Source organism: Telmatherina bonti, assembly GCF_933228915.1.
Source record: "Telmatherina bonti genome assembly, chromosome: 13".
Taxonomy (NCBI): Eukaryota; Metazoa; Chordata; class Actinopteri; order Atheriniformes; family Telmatherinidae; genus Telmatherina; species Telmatherina bonti.
Window position 1 is genome coordinate 23,344,814 of NC_136611.1, and position 14,079 is coordinate 23,358,892.

A 14,079-nucleotide genomic window follows, 5' to 3' on the forward strand; every position below is an offset into this window, starting at 1 on the left:
GATCAGTCATGTGAGGTAGCCTGTTGCAAAGCTGCACCTTCATCCATGGTTTCGCTGTAACATCACACGCTGAGAATGGAAGGACGCTCATCCTCACTGAGCATCATTCTCCGCCTGTCTGCAGTGTGCAACACTTCAGCACTTTTCATAAAGAATAGCCTTCGTTTATGGCACAGCCCCCTTTTGTACTGTGCAGCCCTGGGAGGGGGAGACAGAAGGGGGAGAGGGACAGGCTGTAAAACAGTTTCCGCCCAGTGAATCACATTCAGACCCTCACACAGGCGAATGGGGGCTGACCCCTGCCAGGCAATGACATAAACACTGACAAACAAAGGACCTGAACTCTGAGCAAATGAAGACTAAAGACTCCAAAAATGTAAAATCAAACTGAGTGTAACATGTGAGTGAGGTATGATGGTCATCTACAATGCAAGACTGGTGATATAAAAGAATTAATTTCATTTCATGGCGAGTTTTGCTACTTCTTTGCCATCAGAGACAAAGAAGCAAACTTGATTAACTTGCCTGAATGATATATACATCTCCTGTCGGCAAAAGATACATTTCAGAAACAGTTAACTGTAAATGCTGCTGCTGAGAAGGAGCAGGTGTATATTGAATGGACAGAGAGGCAGCTCGCACCCTCCCCAGTGAGAGAAAGGAATTAACTCTTCTGAGGCACCACAGGGGTGAGGCAACAAAAGAGATTTGCAAGGGACGCACTAAGATGACATCATGTCAGATCAATTAGAGATAAGGAGAACATATTCAATTATTCAAAAACTCAAACCATCAACTGGTGTGCTTTATGGAGCTTGGACATATTTGTAAAAAAAATACTCCAAAAAAGGCGGAGCACAATGAAGCCATATAGGCACCACTCGTTTGTTTAACAGTAGCTGCACATGTGCACGACTCAAAGTGTGCCAAGATTACTTATGGCCCGAGTAAGCCTATAGATTAGTCTTTATGAGAAGGTCTCCAGCTCTCTATGTGTGGCAGTTGTTTTATTTCAGTGGGAGAGAGAAAACCCACACAAAGCGTCGTAATCACACTGGAGATCCTGGATGTAACCATGGAAGCGTTTGTCTCCGTCCTCAATGGGCTGCCCGGCCATTCATTTACTGATTGCGCTGAATCAATATTTAGGCTTTTCAATTTTATTAGCTGCTCCAAGGGGGTATTTCTGGCACAGCGCAAAAAGAAATTAGCAGTAGCCAACCACTTTTAATCGTTTTCTTATAGTCTTACACAATACGTCTGCTTGAGCTGTCTGGCATAATTGATGAGGAGTAACGCTACTCATTTGTTTCCTTTATTCTGTATCCTGTTATTCTATCACTGGTAATAGCAGTCACAGATCTTTTCAGATTTTCTTTAAAATAAATTCAGCACGAACGTATCCCCTAAAAAACCACAACATTGTGACACAAAGCCGTATCATCGCATATATATCCTCAAGTCTTTCTGCAGAATTATTGCTCAAAGTTTTGCTGGTATAGTCACGCATTCTTAATATTGGCTCATAGCTACAAAAAAATACACAAACATTTAGAAAGAGAGCCATAATAAATCATGTGACCTTACCTGACACCTTGCTTGACTCCTCAGTCCAAGATAATTTACTATATTATCTTTAATGCTGATGATAACATCGGGAATCGGCCGTCAGCTCCAACTCTCCTCAAACAACAGCAGATAATAATTGCAACATATTGAATGTTGAGCTACTGAAACGAATATCCGCAGCTTTTTTAGTTTCCAGAGGACAGCATGAGATAAAGCGCGTCTGTCACCTAACGGGGCTCAAGCCCGTTGAAATAAGCAGGAAAAAAAAGCGGTTCCCCGGTTTGTTTCAGAGCCTGTCTTTACTAGTCAGTCCGGTGGCCATGTGGGAGCTCCTGCTACTGCATGAGCACGGTTCACAGTCCCAATAGAAAGATTGCTTTGCAGATACTCAGAGACTCGAGCTTGTCTCTCGGTCGCTGCCTAATGAGACAAGATGTTTTAATCCCATTTGTCTCTTAAGGGTGCACAGCATGGTGCGTCTTGTGCTGGTGGACAGCTCCACCCCGAGAGCCCACCAGGCATAGCTCAAGATGATGCTCAGTGCTGTCCGGGAAGGTCTGTTTGTCACTACTTTCCATGAACTTGGCAAACTTCATTTTATACATTTGCAATCTCACAGAGTTTTTCAACCGATCCAAAGACCAGTAGTCTAAACTCAGATGAAATGTTGAGCATGAAATTGTAGTCCATGCTTCCTGCATTGTTTGCAGAAGAAAGCTGTCCAATCGACACTGCCACCAATCCAGGCCCTTACAAAACAAAACAACAACAAAAAAAAAACAATTATTTCCCTAGAGGATATGTAGTTCAACATGGTCAGTTGCTTAATAGTTAACAGATATCTTGTGGATAACTTGAATCTAATCCTACTGGTTCTCCAGCATGGTTCAAAGTTTGGTGTTTTTCAAAGTAACTTAATTTCTGGCGCCACCTTGGGGTAACAGATTGCTCTGATAGGCCCGTCAACGATAACGTCATTACGTAAGTATTCTGTTGACGTGGCGTGAGCAGTGGAAACAGTACAGGCTAGCAAGTACATAAGATAGCAGCAACCGAGCGACAAGGTGAAACCGAAGGTAATCCAAAGGAATTATGGAAATTATTGAAGACAGCTGACCGGACGGTGGTCTGTTTTCAGGTAATGTCAATTTCTGGCTACAATTTTTAAACAAATAATTTTGACTACTGTCTACTTGACCACAACAAAGCTTACATATGTTAGCCAATTATTCCTATGTGGACGCTAGTTAGCACTAGCCTAGTCTATGCAGATGGATATCAGTTTGCTAATTCAGCCGAAGAGTGTCCCATGAATATTTCGCTTTTAGCTTAACATCCACCTGAGTACTGCGTACTTCTGTGTTAATTTATGTTGATCTAATAAACGACAAAGGCGCACAAGATAGCGAGAGTGACAACTCTTTGGTTTATCGGCAGGTAACTGAAAGGTATGTACACCCAAACACTTTACTACCAGCCACGTCTCTGTGTGCTTTCAAAAAGAAAATGATAACAGGAGTGTGTCAGGTTGATTCCGTTGAGTTATAGACGTATTATTATCTTAACTACTTATACCCTTATAGGTCAGGATACTTAGTTTTGTACATACACTTGTAACAGTACAGCCAGTTGGTTGCATTACCAAGGGAGAGGCTCGGTATCTGATAAGATATCATACTAACGATAGTTGCACTGCACGCGAAGAGTAGAGAAGTACAGATACATAATACACCTTATCTTGTATGACTTAGCTTGAATTCCCAAGGCTGTTTGTTTTTCTTGTGCTGAACTACCTAATTTAGCTTTCAGAAACGCACAAACGTGTTTTTTTCTTTTGTTTTTTTTTTTTTTTTCCGGAGAAGTCCATAATTGTGTAATACAATTATGTCCAGCATTTTTTTACGACTGTCTTGCATTTTTCATAGTATTGTTCTTTGATTGTTTTAGACGTATTTGATTGGGTGGTAATCTGACATTGCACTTAGAGATGTGGTAGTCCTGTTGTTACTGATGAATGTCAGTGAAGATATTCACTTTAATGTTAGGCCCTCCCTAATGACATGTGCCATGTTAAGTCATGAAATGAAAATCACAGTATACCCATCCTTTTTAAGAAGAAATTTGTCCAGTTTTACTTGCATTCCTTGAGCAATGGTTTGTTTAGACCATAAAACACACACACAATAGATGAGCAAAAGAAAAACATGTGGTGACTTTATCACACCCAAACATAAGCAAATAAAGAAAACCAAAATGTTTAATTTTATGTTCATGAAGGAATTGGAAAAAGTCTTGACCTAATTATTGTCATCTACTTCCTGCTTCAACACAATTTACATCCCAACAAGCTCAGTCAAATAACATGTTGCGCCCTAGCCTCAAGCATAAATATGCCACTACAACATGCACACACACAGACGTATACACTTACCCGGTACATACACATTAAATTCATGCACACAAATATTTCAGCATGTAAAAGGCAACATGGATTTAACAAATATCCATATTTAGTGGTCAAAGTTGTGTATGTTGTATGAAAAAGTCAGATATTTTCTTTTTGCTTAAAATAAACAACCTTTCCTTTTCGTTTTCATTAAAGCAACCTTAATAGTATTGTAGGATGTATGCTGTGAAAGGTCTGTGAATTGCAACTCAAGCATAGTGCTTTTTTCCTCATACAGAGAAGAAAAATGTCCAGCAGAAGCCAACACTGTGCGTTCCAGTCAGGCACTATGGTGCAGCCTGCCAACGGTGGTCACGTATACTTATTTGGAAACAATGGGTCAGAGAATGACCTGTCGGAGGAGGATGGAGAAGGCTTTGGGCCTCGGCCACGTGGTAGAGAGAGGCTAAAGAGGAGCACCTCCAGAGAGAGATTGGATGATATCATCTACCTTACCAGAGATATCCAGGAGGGGGACACCCTGAACAGCATGGCCTTGCAGTATCACTGCTCAGTATGTCTTTTGTCCACACTATCTACCTGTCTTGGCTTCTCTAGAAAAGCAGTCAGTTTTTTTTTTTTCCTTTTTACCCAAATAATTGATTCCTCTAAATATACACAAACATGGTTTGACTCTTTATAGATAGATTTAGGCAACAAAGGTTTTTTCTTTGCTTTTTCCACTTTGCTGACCAAAATTATAAAGCAGAACAATCTATGGCATTATTAAAGTTGTGTGCTGACTGTAGAATATTTTAACTCTTCACATGTTTGATTTTTAAATGTACAACAAAGAGAAATAGCACATTGTGCTTGGTATAAGTTATACTAGACATCAAAAACTTTCTTCTCTGTACTGTCCACCTTCTGTTGAAGACACATTCCTAGAGATCTTTTATAAGTGGACTGTAGGCTTATTTACATTGCATGATACAATTGGCTTGAATCAGTTTGACTTATACCCAGTGTGTGCGCATTTTCATTGTGATCCACTGGTGTGCCCTCTTTGGCTGCGTTTACATGAGTTTACATGAGTTTCATCTGAATAAAAGTTAAATCCCCTTAATTTCCCCCTAATTTCAAATGAAAATGACAATTCCTGATCCAGCTTAATTCTGGAGTAAGTAGTTGGTTTATTCCCATTTTAAATCCGAGCTGATTAATTCCTCAATTGTGTATAGATTTATTCTGCTCAAAGTTAATTCCGGTTGTTCTGCACAAGCTCGTTACCTTGTCCCGTCCCGATTCCACGTCACATTCCGCGTAGTCTTGTTCCTCCCATATTATGTTCTCTTCCATTTCTTCCCCAGCTCCTGGAAAAAGTGAAGTAATATGACCGTGTCAAGTTGGTGCTTTAAAATTATAATCAAAATCAATGCGAAAACTGTGCTTATTATATTGTCTTCCATGGTAAATCTGAAAAGGAAATAAGCAGGAAGTTGAGTTTATTTATTTATTTTATTAAACCACAAACAATGCACAACAAGAAAAGTATCTAAAATATCTGACTTTTCACATCCAAAAAAACCCTCTTATATTTAAGGCTACTTCTATCCAAATCCATATACTTCCTATTTCCATCTTCCCAAACTTACTAAAAAAAAAGTTTCTTAAACATGCGCAAGTATGTCAGAACAGAATGCATGAGACACAGTACATGATACTTTAATTAAATTAGGGAAATTGTTTGATTTACAGCGCATTGAGAATTGCGCATAAAGATCTTTGTGTTGTCAGGACTTTATGACATATCTATGTACCCATAAAGTAAAAAGCGGCAAAAAGAACAAACTCCCTAACAAAGCTCATACACACAGCAGCAGTAAATGTTTAATATCTGAAATATTCATTTTATCATTGATGTTGCAGAATTTACTAGAGGTCTGGGTGGAAAATCTCAGCAGAAAGTCCAGAGAAAATGTTAGACATTTTTCACAAATTCTTTGTACTTCCAGTGAATGTGGAAGTACAAAGAGTCAAATCATGATTTGGAAAGGAGGCCTGTAAAGTGTATTGTATGTATTTAAAAAGCACTCCGGTAAATGTGGTGGTGGCTTTTAGCACTCAAAATATTTTCTTGTAGTTTTCTTTTTAGACAACCTTTTCTAAATCACTATTTATAAGTTGATATAAAATGATTTCTTCTTTGTGTTTTGTAGGTGGCCGACATTAAGCGTGCCAACAACCTCTTGACAGAACAGGACTTCTTTGCTCTGCGTTCAGTTAAGATTCCTGTGAGGCGCTTCAGTGTTCTCACAGAAACTCATAACACCGGTCCCCTTAAATCTGCCTCCCCCACAGGGGTGAGACGTGTGCCCCAGATCTCACCTGTTATTTCCCTCCCTTCTGAGTCCTCAACAGACTCCTCTTCCTCCTCTACTGACAGCGTGGAAGGATTTCTCCTGGAGAAGGACAAGGACATTGAACAGCTGGTAAAATCCACAGGGCCATCACGGAGCAGCCTCAATGAGGTTGTGTCCTCCCTAACGCTACAGCAGCAGCCCCTGCTAGAAGTTGAATATAAACCAGCACAGAAAAAGGATCCTTATTATGGGGCAGACTGGGGCATGAGGTGGTGGACAGCTGTGGCCATAATGCTGGTTGTTGGGATTGTGACACCAGTTTTCTATCTCCTGTACTATGAGGTTCTTGTGAAATCTGATGTCAGTCATCATGGTGTTCCTACACAACCTCATGAGAACATCCATACGGACCCTCCAGCAGCAGACAACCACGCAGGTGCTGGATATGGACAAGTGGTCAGTGGAAAGCTACAGAATCCAAGTTTGGACAATGCAGCAGAAAGTGACAATGCAGGACTTGTGAAAACATAGCAGGGTGCTGTGATATCATTGAGAGAATAGTTAAACTCAGATGGAATTTAAAAAAAAAAAAAAAAAAAAGGATTTTCCTATTGTCAAGTAGTTTTAACTTTATACATTCTGATTGGCTGGGATGCAGTCGGAATATTGTTAAAGAGAAGGAGTACGTGTGATAATTCTGTCCATTCAACAGGAATTATTAAGACTGAAAGATGGTCCAAAATTTGTAGCAGGATTAGTTTTGCTGGGTTTTTTTTCCCCCAGGTCAACCAGCACATTTTCAAAATTCTTGTCTTAATGCTGATGTGATGTTTTCCATGCTAATGCACTTTCAGTCAGGTAATTTTCCATGAAATCATAAAATTCCATCCCCCTTCATTCGGTTATGTGACCATTCCCATAGAAAACCATTTTTGTGGTTTTGTGTTAAAGCAGTTTTTACTCAATTTTGGGTTTGTGTGCTTTACCTCTTGTATGTATGGTGCAAAAGTATGACTGCTACCACTGTTGCATCATAAATAATTTATTTCAAGCAATAGTATTTACTTACACTATCAGTATTTAGTTCAAACTTAAATTATGTAACTAAATTTCCAATTAAAGTACCTTGAGTCTGTATAGACTATTGAGAAAAATTATACTTTTCCTCCCAAAATAGGAGCATGTTAGGAATATGGGAAGTGTGCGGTACTCCTCCACTCTGAGTCCTGCAGTACTCATGAACTTTTACTTTGTTATATAGCCCTTTTATTTTATCAGTGTTCACTTGATATTTTATGGCAAACATGTCGACAGTATGTGCCTTTCAACCTGTGGAAAATAAATAATTCTATTTTGAGTAAACTCTGTTGTACACTGTGCTGATATTTACAATCTTAAAGAAAACACACACAAAAAGCACAGCATCACTCTGCTTGGCATTGTTCCCATCTTATCTGCAATAACTAACCAATATAAACTCCGTCATTAAGCAGTGCTTGCTTGCTTCAGTATGTTGCTTCTCCATCCATGTTATCACTATCTGCAGCAAAATCTTCACCGTTGTCGAAATAGCTTTCGATGTAGTCATTGTCCTTCAGAGAAACAAACACAATAAAACAGTATGTGATTCTTATGTTACAGTACTATGAACCAAGAGGTTCAACAATTCAGTTCTCAGGTTATTTGTAATCAAACCTCTTCAAGATCCACTTCATCATATTCTTCCTCTTCAATTTCTTCCTCATCCTCATTGCCTTTTTTTCCCTCCGTCTCATCGTCCGATTTCTCTGGGTTTGTGTCATCTTTCTTGTCCAGTTCCTGACATTACCATGAACTGATTTATGCAAGTCATTTTCAAGCTTAAAATTGATACTACACATATGGATTTCATCACCTTTGACATTTGAAGCACTGTCTGTCATATGTACATTAAATTAATATCGGGACACATGAACTCCGGTTAAATTGCAGATGCACGGCATGAACCACTGATACACCGGAGGTCAATTTCAAGTGTTAGGAAAAGGCTTAATTAGCTGCGTTGCTGAGATATTCCAGTCTAAAGCTTTGTCACTGCAATGTATACCAAGTTTGAAATGGAAAAAGAGTGAGATAAGTCTGAAACTGTTTGCTAACAGTTGTTTACATAGCCCTAACTTAAAGCACACATGCCAGTGATGAATATACAGAAACACAGACAAACAAGTTGATGTAATGAATGCACAGTTGTTCAATACAAACCAAACAATATAAGAACAAGCTTACATCCAACTTATTCAAAATGTCTGCTGCTGCTTTAGAGGGTATCTTCACACTTTTCTTCTTTGTACCTGTTACAACAAAATGTTTTGTTTTTAATAGCTTCCTTTGAATCTCCAAATGAAATTTCATCACAAGCATGGTGGCTCTGACTTACCCGTTTTTGTTCGAGGCTTTTTACTTCGGGGCATCAATTCTTTTGGAAAGAGGTTCCAGTCTAAAAAGATTAATAATATCTGCATCACTTGACCTAATCATTTTTTCCCCTCTTCCTAAATTTGCTCTTTTTCTGTGACAATGTGTTCCTGTAGGTACCTGGAGTCCATTTGTCATCATTCATCTGGCTTTGCTTCAGGTATCTTTCTGTGTATTTTTCTACTTCTGTTTAATATGAACAAGAGTTAAACTCTTTAACATCGGTACACACTCAAAAAGAATTCACATTATGTTCAGAAGTAACCTTTGATTGCTACTTACTCTACTTACTTTGTCACAGTAATAAATGATCTTTTCTAAACATGTAACTGCAAAATGAATTAATCTTATGGCCATGGTCCCAATACATAGCAATTATTGTTCTCAGTTATATGACTAAAAAGCAAAAAAGCATATTACATATATGAACATCTTCAATCCACTGCTTGCTGCAGATCTATTGTGTTCAGCTGTACTGAACTCAGAGGCTTGTAATGCTAGACTGAAGAAATCAGTTTAATGCCTCAAGATGAGACAGCAGCTGCAACTCAATAATCTGCCATGATTATGCTCCTTTCCTTTTTCTAGGTATGCCCCTAATTAAATGTCTCAGTTCCTAAAAGCTGCATTATCTTCGCTCATAGCAGCTCAAATTGTCTTGCTATTGCAATTCTATCAGATGTCTGGTTTCTAATGCACCACTCTGTTCCTCACCTGCTTTGTTGGACTGAGTTTTGATATTATGTGGCAGCCGTTGCATCGTTCCCCTAAACTCTTGTTTTAAAGCCAACATGTAGTCTTCTTCTTCACCAGCTTTCAATGGAACTGGTTTAAATTCAGTAGTCTAGAGCAGAATAAAATATTTAATGAGTCATAAAAAGAAAATAGACGTCTTTAAAAGAGGTGACTTTATGCTGCCTTTGATCAACAATGAAGCAGACATGGCAACAAGCTGAAGGTTTGGTACCAAGGTTCTTTAGAGTAGAAGACTTTAACTTAAGCACAATAACATTAATTGGTTATAGTGAAGCTGTACAGTATATAATTAAACCAGACTAATCAAAACCAAATGTGAATTTTATAAATTGGCAATTAAAATGCAAGCAAAGTCCAAATCCAATTTCCCACGTCAGATGTACAGTTTCTTACAGTAAGATATTTGGCCTAAGGATATGAACCCCATTACTAAAATACAAAGAATAAATTTAGTCTTTTTTTTTTTTTTTTTTAATGAAACAATACAGGAACAGCTCATTTTTAGTTGACAAAAAAAAAAAGAAAAAAAAAAAAGAACAATCTCTCTCTTTATTTGACACACATTTCACTTGCCTGTCTGAAAGTTATACTTCTGTTGGTCCAGCTAGAGATTGGCACATTTTGTATCAGTTGTATGAACTTCAAACTGTAGTTAATAAACTGATCGGTGAGCTCATTGTGAGCTCTCTGTGACTGTGTATGTGTGTATGTGGCTGGTACTTACGGGAAACAACGGGCTGGGCCCCACCCTGGCTTCTGGCATGCTGCCCCTGCCGATGCCCAGAGCCTCAATGTTGAAGGTAAATGCAGCTATTCCACGGCCTTTTCCTGCCATGGCAATAGGTGTCTCCTGTACCTGCAACAGAAAGTCCACGTCTTCAGTCAGCGTCACTGCAAAGCACGTGTTGACACCACTGCAGATTTCAATCTTTGAGATTTCTTCGATATTGCAGCATTAATCAGCAAAGAGAGAGGACGCCAGGGACAAACATGCAGAAATATTTGATACTCACTAGAAAACTGTCAGTGGATTGCTCCTAATGTGGAGATTCACTAAAAGCTGAATCAATGATTTAGACTGGCAATGAGCTAAGTGCTCATTGTAAGAAGTTTAGTAACAATAAAGCTCTATGTTTTCAGGTTTACTTGTCGCTGACATTCAGCTGAGCAGTTTTATCACTCGTTCGGAATGAAAACTAAAACGTGAAAATAATGCGAACATATAACTAAACCTAATGATTATTTGTAGAACTTTGCCCGCACCGGCTTGGGAACGTGTACACACCACACAAACCAGTCAGCATGCGTAAATGTGACTTTAAATAGCCCCGCCCATACATTACGTCGACAAATGTGGAGTTTCACTATAGCCAATTGTAAGCCTTCTGGAACATATCGTCACTCGTTGGCTAACCCTATCAGGCGGCTCTCCTTCTACAAGGGCGTGTCGGTAGCCACCATAGGATATATTATACAGTTAGCCATCACATTAGCCTAGCAGCGTTGCTCCGCTACATCACCTGGCAACACAATTCCCATTGAAGCTTACCTTGACAAACGCATGACTGGGGATGTCTGCAGACGACTGGTACGCTCACAAATCGCTTGGAGACGGACTCTTCTGGATCCAGGAGCGATTCTATCAGTCAGAGAACCGAGCCAACATTTGGTTGCTCCGCGGTACACATCAGGACGTAGTGATAGACACAGGTTTGGGTCTGAGGAGCCTACCTGACTACATCGACGCCAAGGGGCTGCTTGGAAAGGACCCGCAAAGGAAAAATCCACTGTTGGCAGTCGCCACCCACGCCCACTTCGACCACTCGGGGGGTCTGCATCAGTTCCAACAGGTGGGCGTCCACAGCGCAGAGGTCGATGCCCTGGCCAACGGAGATAACTTTGAGACGGTCACCTGGCTCAGTGACAGAGAGATAGCCGAGGCTCCAAGTCCAGGCTGGAGGGCAAGGCACTACAAAGTCAAGGCTGTGCAGCCCACACACATACTGCAGGAGGGTAGGTAGGAGATGCAGCCATTGCGGATATAATTTCTTGTGGGGGTGTAAATCTCTGATCAAAGACCAGGTCATATGGTGTCTCTTTACCAGGAGAAAGAAAACTATGATGTTCGTTACTATAATGGATTTAATGGTCGCACTAGACTGAATTGCTAGAATTTTACGCTACACCGACAGGGCCGGATTAGGCCCAGAGTGTTCCAGGGACCCATTCCCCACCGCAACATTGTGAAAATTGTGAATGATACACTTTAAAACGACATTTCTAACATCTCTCAGCCAGTGGTACCAATGGCAACACACTGGACACTGTGGTGTAACTATCTGGCTTTTATATGCATTTTGTTTGATTGCCAAACTGCTGGAGTTTTCCCTACATGGGCTCCAAGTGGGCGTGGGCCCCTGGGCCTGTGCCCATACAGCCCATTGGATAATTCGGCCTTGTACACCGAGACAACACATTGCTCCGTGAAATTGGCTAAAGATCAAAAGTGACTTACACACACACACACACACACACACACACACCACCATGACCATCATCATCATCATCACAAACCCCACAAAGAGAGATATGACCTTTGTAATAAGGAGAGGTAAATATCAGGCAGGTGTAATCCTGTCAACTGAATTAACCAGTGTGAACATACACCAGAACAAAATATTTGTTAAAAATAATATTTTTGTTCCTTTTACATTTCGGGGAGGAGACGTGTAGCAATTAGACAGTTATAAATACCTTTCTACCCATCCAGCATCTGATGGGTTATGATTGCAGCCCCCTTTCAAGGGAGGCCTTCAGTTTAGACTGTGTGGAGTATTTGTGATAACAGGACCAGTTGTATTTGTTTTGACTCTCCATCTGCAGGGTTCTTCTATTTTTAGCTAATGTGCCAATGACTTTGATGGTTTCTGTTACTTAAGAGGCAGGAAGAAGACAGTGCAGAGACACTTTTGTAACATATTTATAGAAATCATATCATATGCAGCAGCAATAAACAAATCAGTAATGTAACAATCACTAATAATCATGTCAGAGGATATTCAAATACTTTCGACATTGTCCTGCCTATGATATCAGTATTAGCCACTTAATGAGGCAAATCAATTATGATTTAAAGCTTAATTTCATTCTAGACAAATGGGGCATATTGTTTAAGAGTATGGATTCCCTGCTATTCTTAAAATAGAAGTAGAACATCTCATTGCTATGCTAGTTGTTGTGAAGTGCTTGTGTAATGTTGCATGTGGGCTGAGTGGCTTTGGCTGCTGGAGTGTGATCCATAATGTAAACTCTTAGCCTTTCTGTATTGTTGGAGAATGTAATGTCTGTGCAGTAAGTCAATACCCTGGTTTGTTTTGCTGTGTCAGAGCTACTGCTGCAGTGCAGGTGGAATATCTCACTGCTTGGTTTGTCTGTTTCACCTTTTTTGTGCAACTCGTACCTGGTTTGGACTAAATCAATGCCATACTTAATGTTCCAGACTCAAAACAACATTGATTTAAATGAACTGATTTTTGTTAGATGCCGAAACACTGCAGTTTCAAGCAGTATAAATAGAAGTGGCATTAAATTGGCTTTAAGTCTGGAGTGTGTTGCATGAAGTCCCAAGACTATGGTTGGGCATTTAGATGAGTTTAAAAACGTGTTCTCACTTTTTTTTTTTCTTGTCTAGGTGATGTCATTAACCTCGGCGACAGACAGCTGACAGTGCTTCATATGCCAGGTCACTCTCGGGGAAGCATTTGCCTCCATGACCGTGACAATAAGTTGCTGTTCAGTGGCGATGTGGTGTATGATGGCGCCATGATTGACTGGCTGCCCTATAGTCGGGTCAGCGATTACATCAGCAGTTGTGAGCGTCTGGTGGGGCTGGTGGACAGCGAGCAGGTAACACTGAAACACACTAGAGGGCAGTACAGGAATTTCAGCTCAGACCGTAACTCCATTTTTTTGTTTTTGGTAAAATACTATTTGATTTAAAAAGACACCAAATATAAGAATTTGAAATATTTAGTTGGGGAAAAAAAAAAGTCACGTTCTTGTATTTAAATAATTGTATGATGTTTGTTTACTGCCTCTGGATATTTCTGCTGCTTACCATAAGAGAATAAGTACAGACCAGATTTACTCAGGAAAAGCTTTGGGAAATGTGCATCTTTACAATTATTAATTGCCTGCAAAATCCAACAGGTTGACCAAGTCCTCCCAGGGCACTACAACACTTTTGGTGCTAAGAGGCTCCATCGGATTGCATCTATGTACATCAGCAGAGCTGGAACATGCCCTGCAAAGTTCTCCACACTTGCCTGGAGAACTCTGGCCGGGTTGGCGCTGCGAGCATCCAACCCTCGCTGTGCCTGCTAATGCAGCACGGAGCAGGAGAAAGCACAAGCGCACAAAGAAAGATGTTTCAATATAGAGGACCTGAAATAATTTAAGGGTGATCCCCTTCTTATCTGTAACTTGATGTAATGCTGGTCATTCACTTATGTAACCCAGAATCCATATAATTGCCAAACTTAATGTCAAATT

At 40.0% G+C, this 14,079-nt stretch overlaps 3 protein-coding genes across 3 annotated transcripts; 2 read left to right on the top strand and 1 right to left on the bottom strand.

Annotated features, from left to right (window-relative positions):
- The first annotated feature begins 2,578 nt into the window (after positions 1–2,578).
- On the top strand, positions 2,579–7,616 carry lysmd3 (LysM, putative peptidoglycan-binding, domain containing 3). The gene is made up of 3 exons (XM_079251584.1): positions 2,579–2,707; positions 4,254–4,529; positions 6,175–7,616. Exons 2-3 carry the CDS (start codon positions 4,263–4,265, stop codon positions 6,847–6,849), a joined length of 942 nt encoding a protein of 313 aa, XP_079107710.1. The 5' UTR covers positions 2,579–2,707; positions 4,254–4,262; the 3' UTR covers positions 6,850–7,616.
- A 207-nt stretch (positions 7,617–7,823) lies between these two features.
- polr3g (polymerase (RNA) III (DNA directed) polypeptide G) lies at positions 7,824–10,363 on the bottom strand (the record flags this gene model as incomplete). Its single annotated transcript, XM_079250768.1, has 7 exons — positions 7,824–7,910; positions 8,014–8,136; positions 8,584–8,648; positions 8,735–8,794; positions 8,893–8,958; positions 9,487–9,616; positions 10,253–10,363. The coding sequence occupies 7 exons, from the start codon at positions 10,361–10,363 to the stop codon at positions 7,824–7,826; spliced, it is 642 nt and encodes a 213-aa protein (XP_079106894.1).
- A 698-nt stretch (positions 10,364–11,061) lies between these two features.
- Positions 11,062–13,918, top strand: mblac2 (metallo-beta-lactamase domain containing 2). The gene is made up of 3 exons (XM_079251800.1): positions 11,062–11,541; positions 13,220–13,434; positions 13,738–13,918. Exons 1-3 carry the CDS (start codon positions 11,100–11,102, stop codon positions 13,909–13,911), a joined length of 831 nt encoding a protein of 276 aa, XP_079107926.1. The 5' UTR covers positions 11,062–11,099; the 3' UTR covers positions 13,912–13,918.
- The last annotated feature ends 161 nt before the right edge of the window (positions 13,919–14,079 follow it).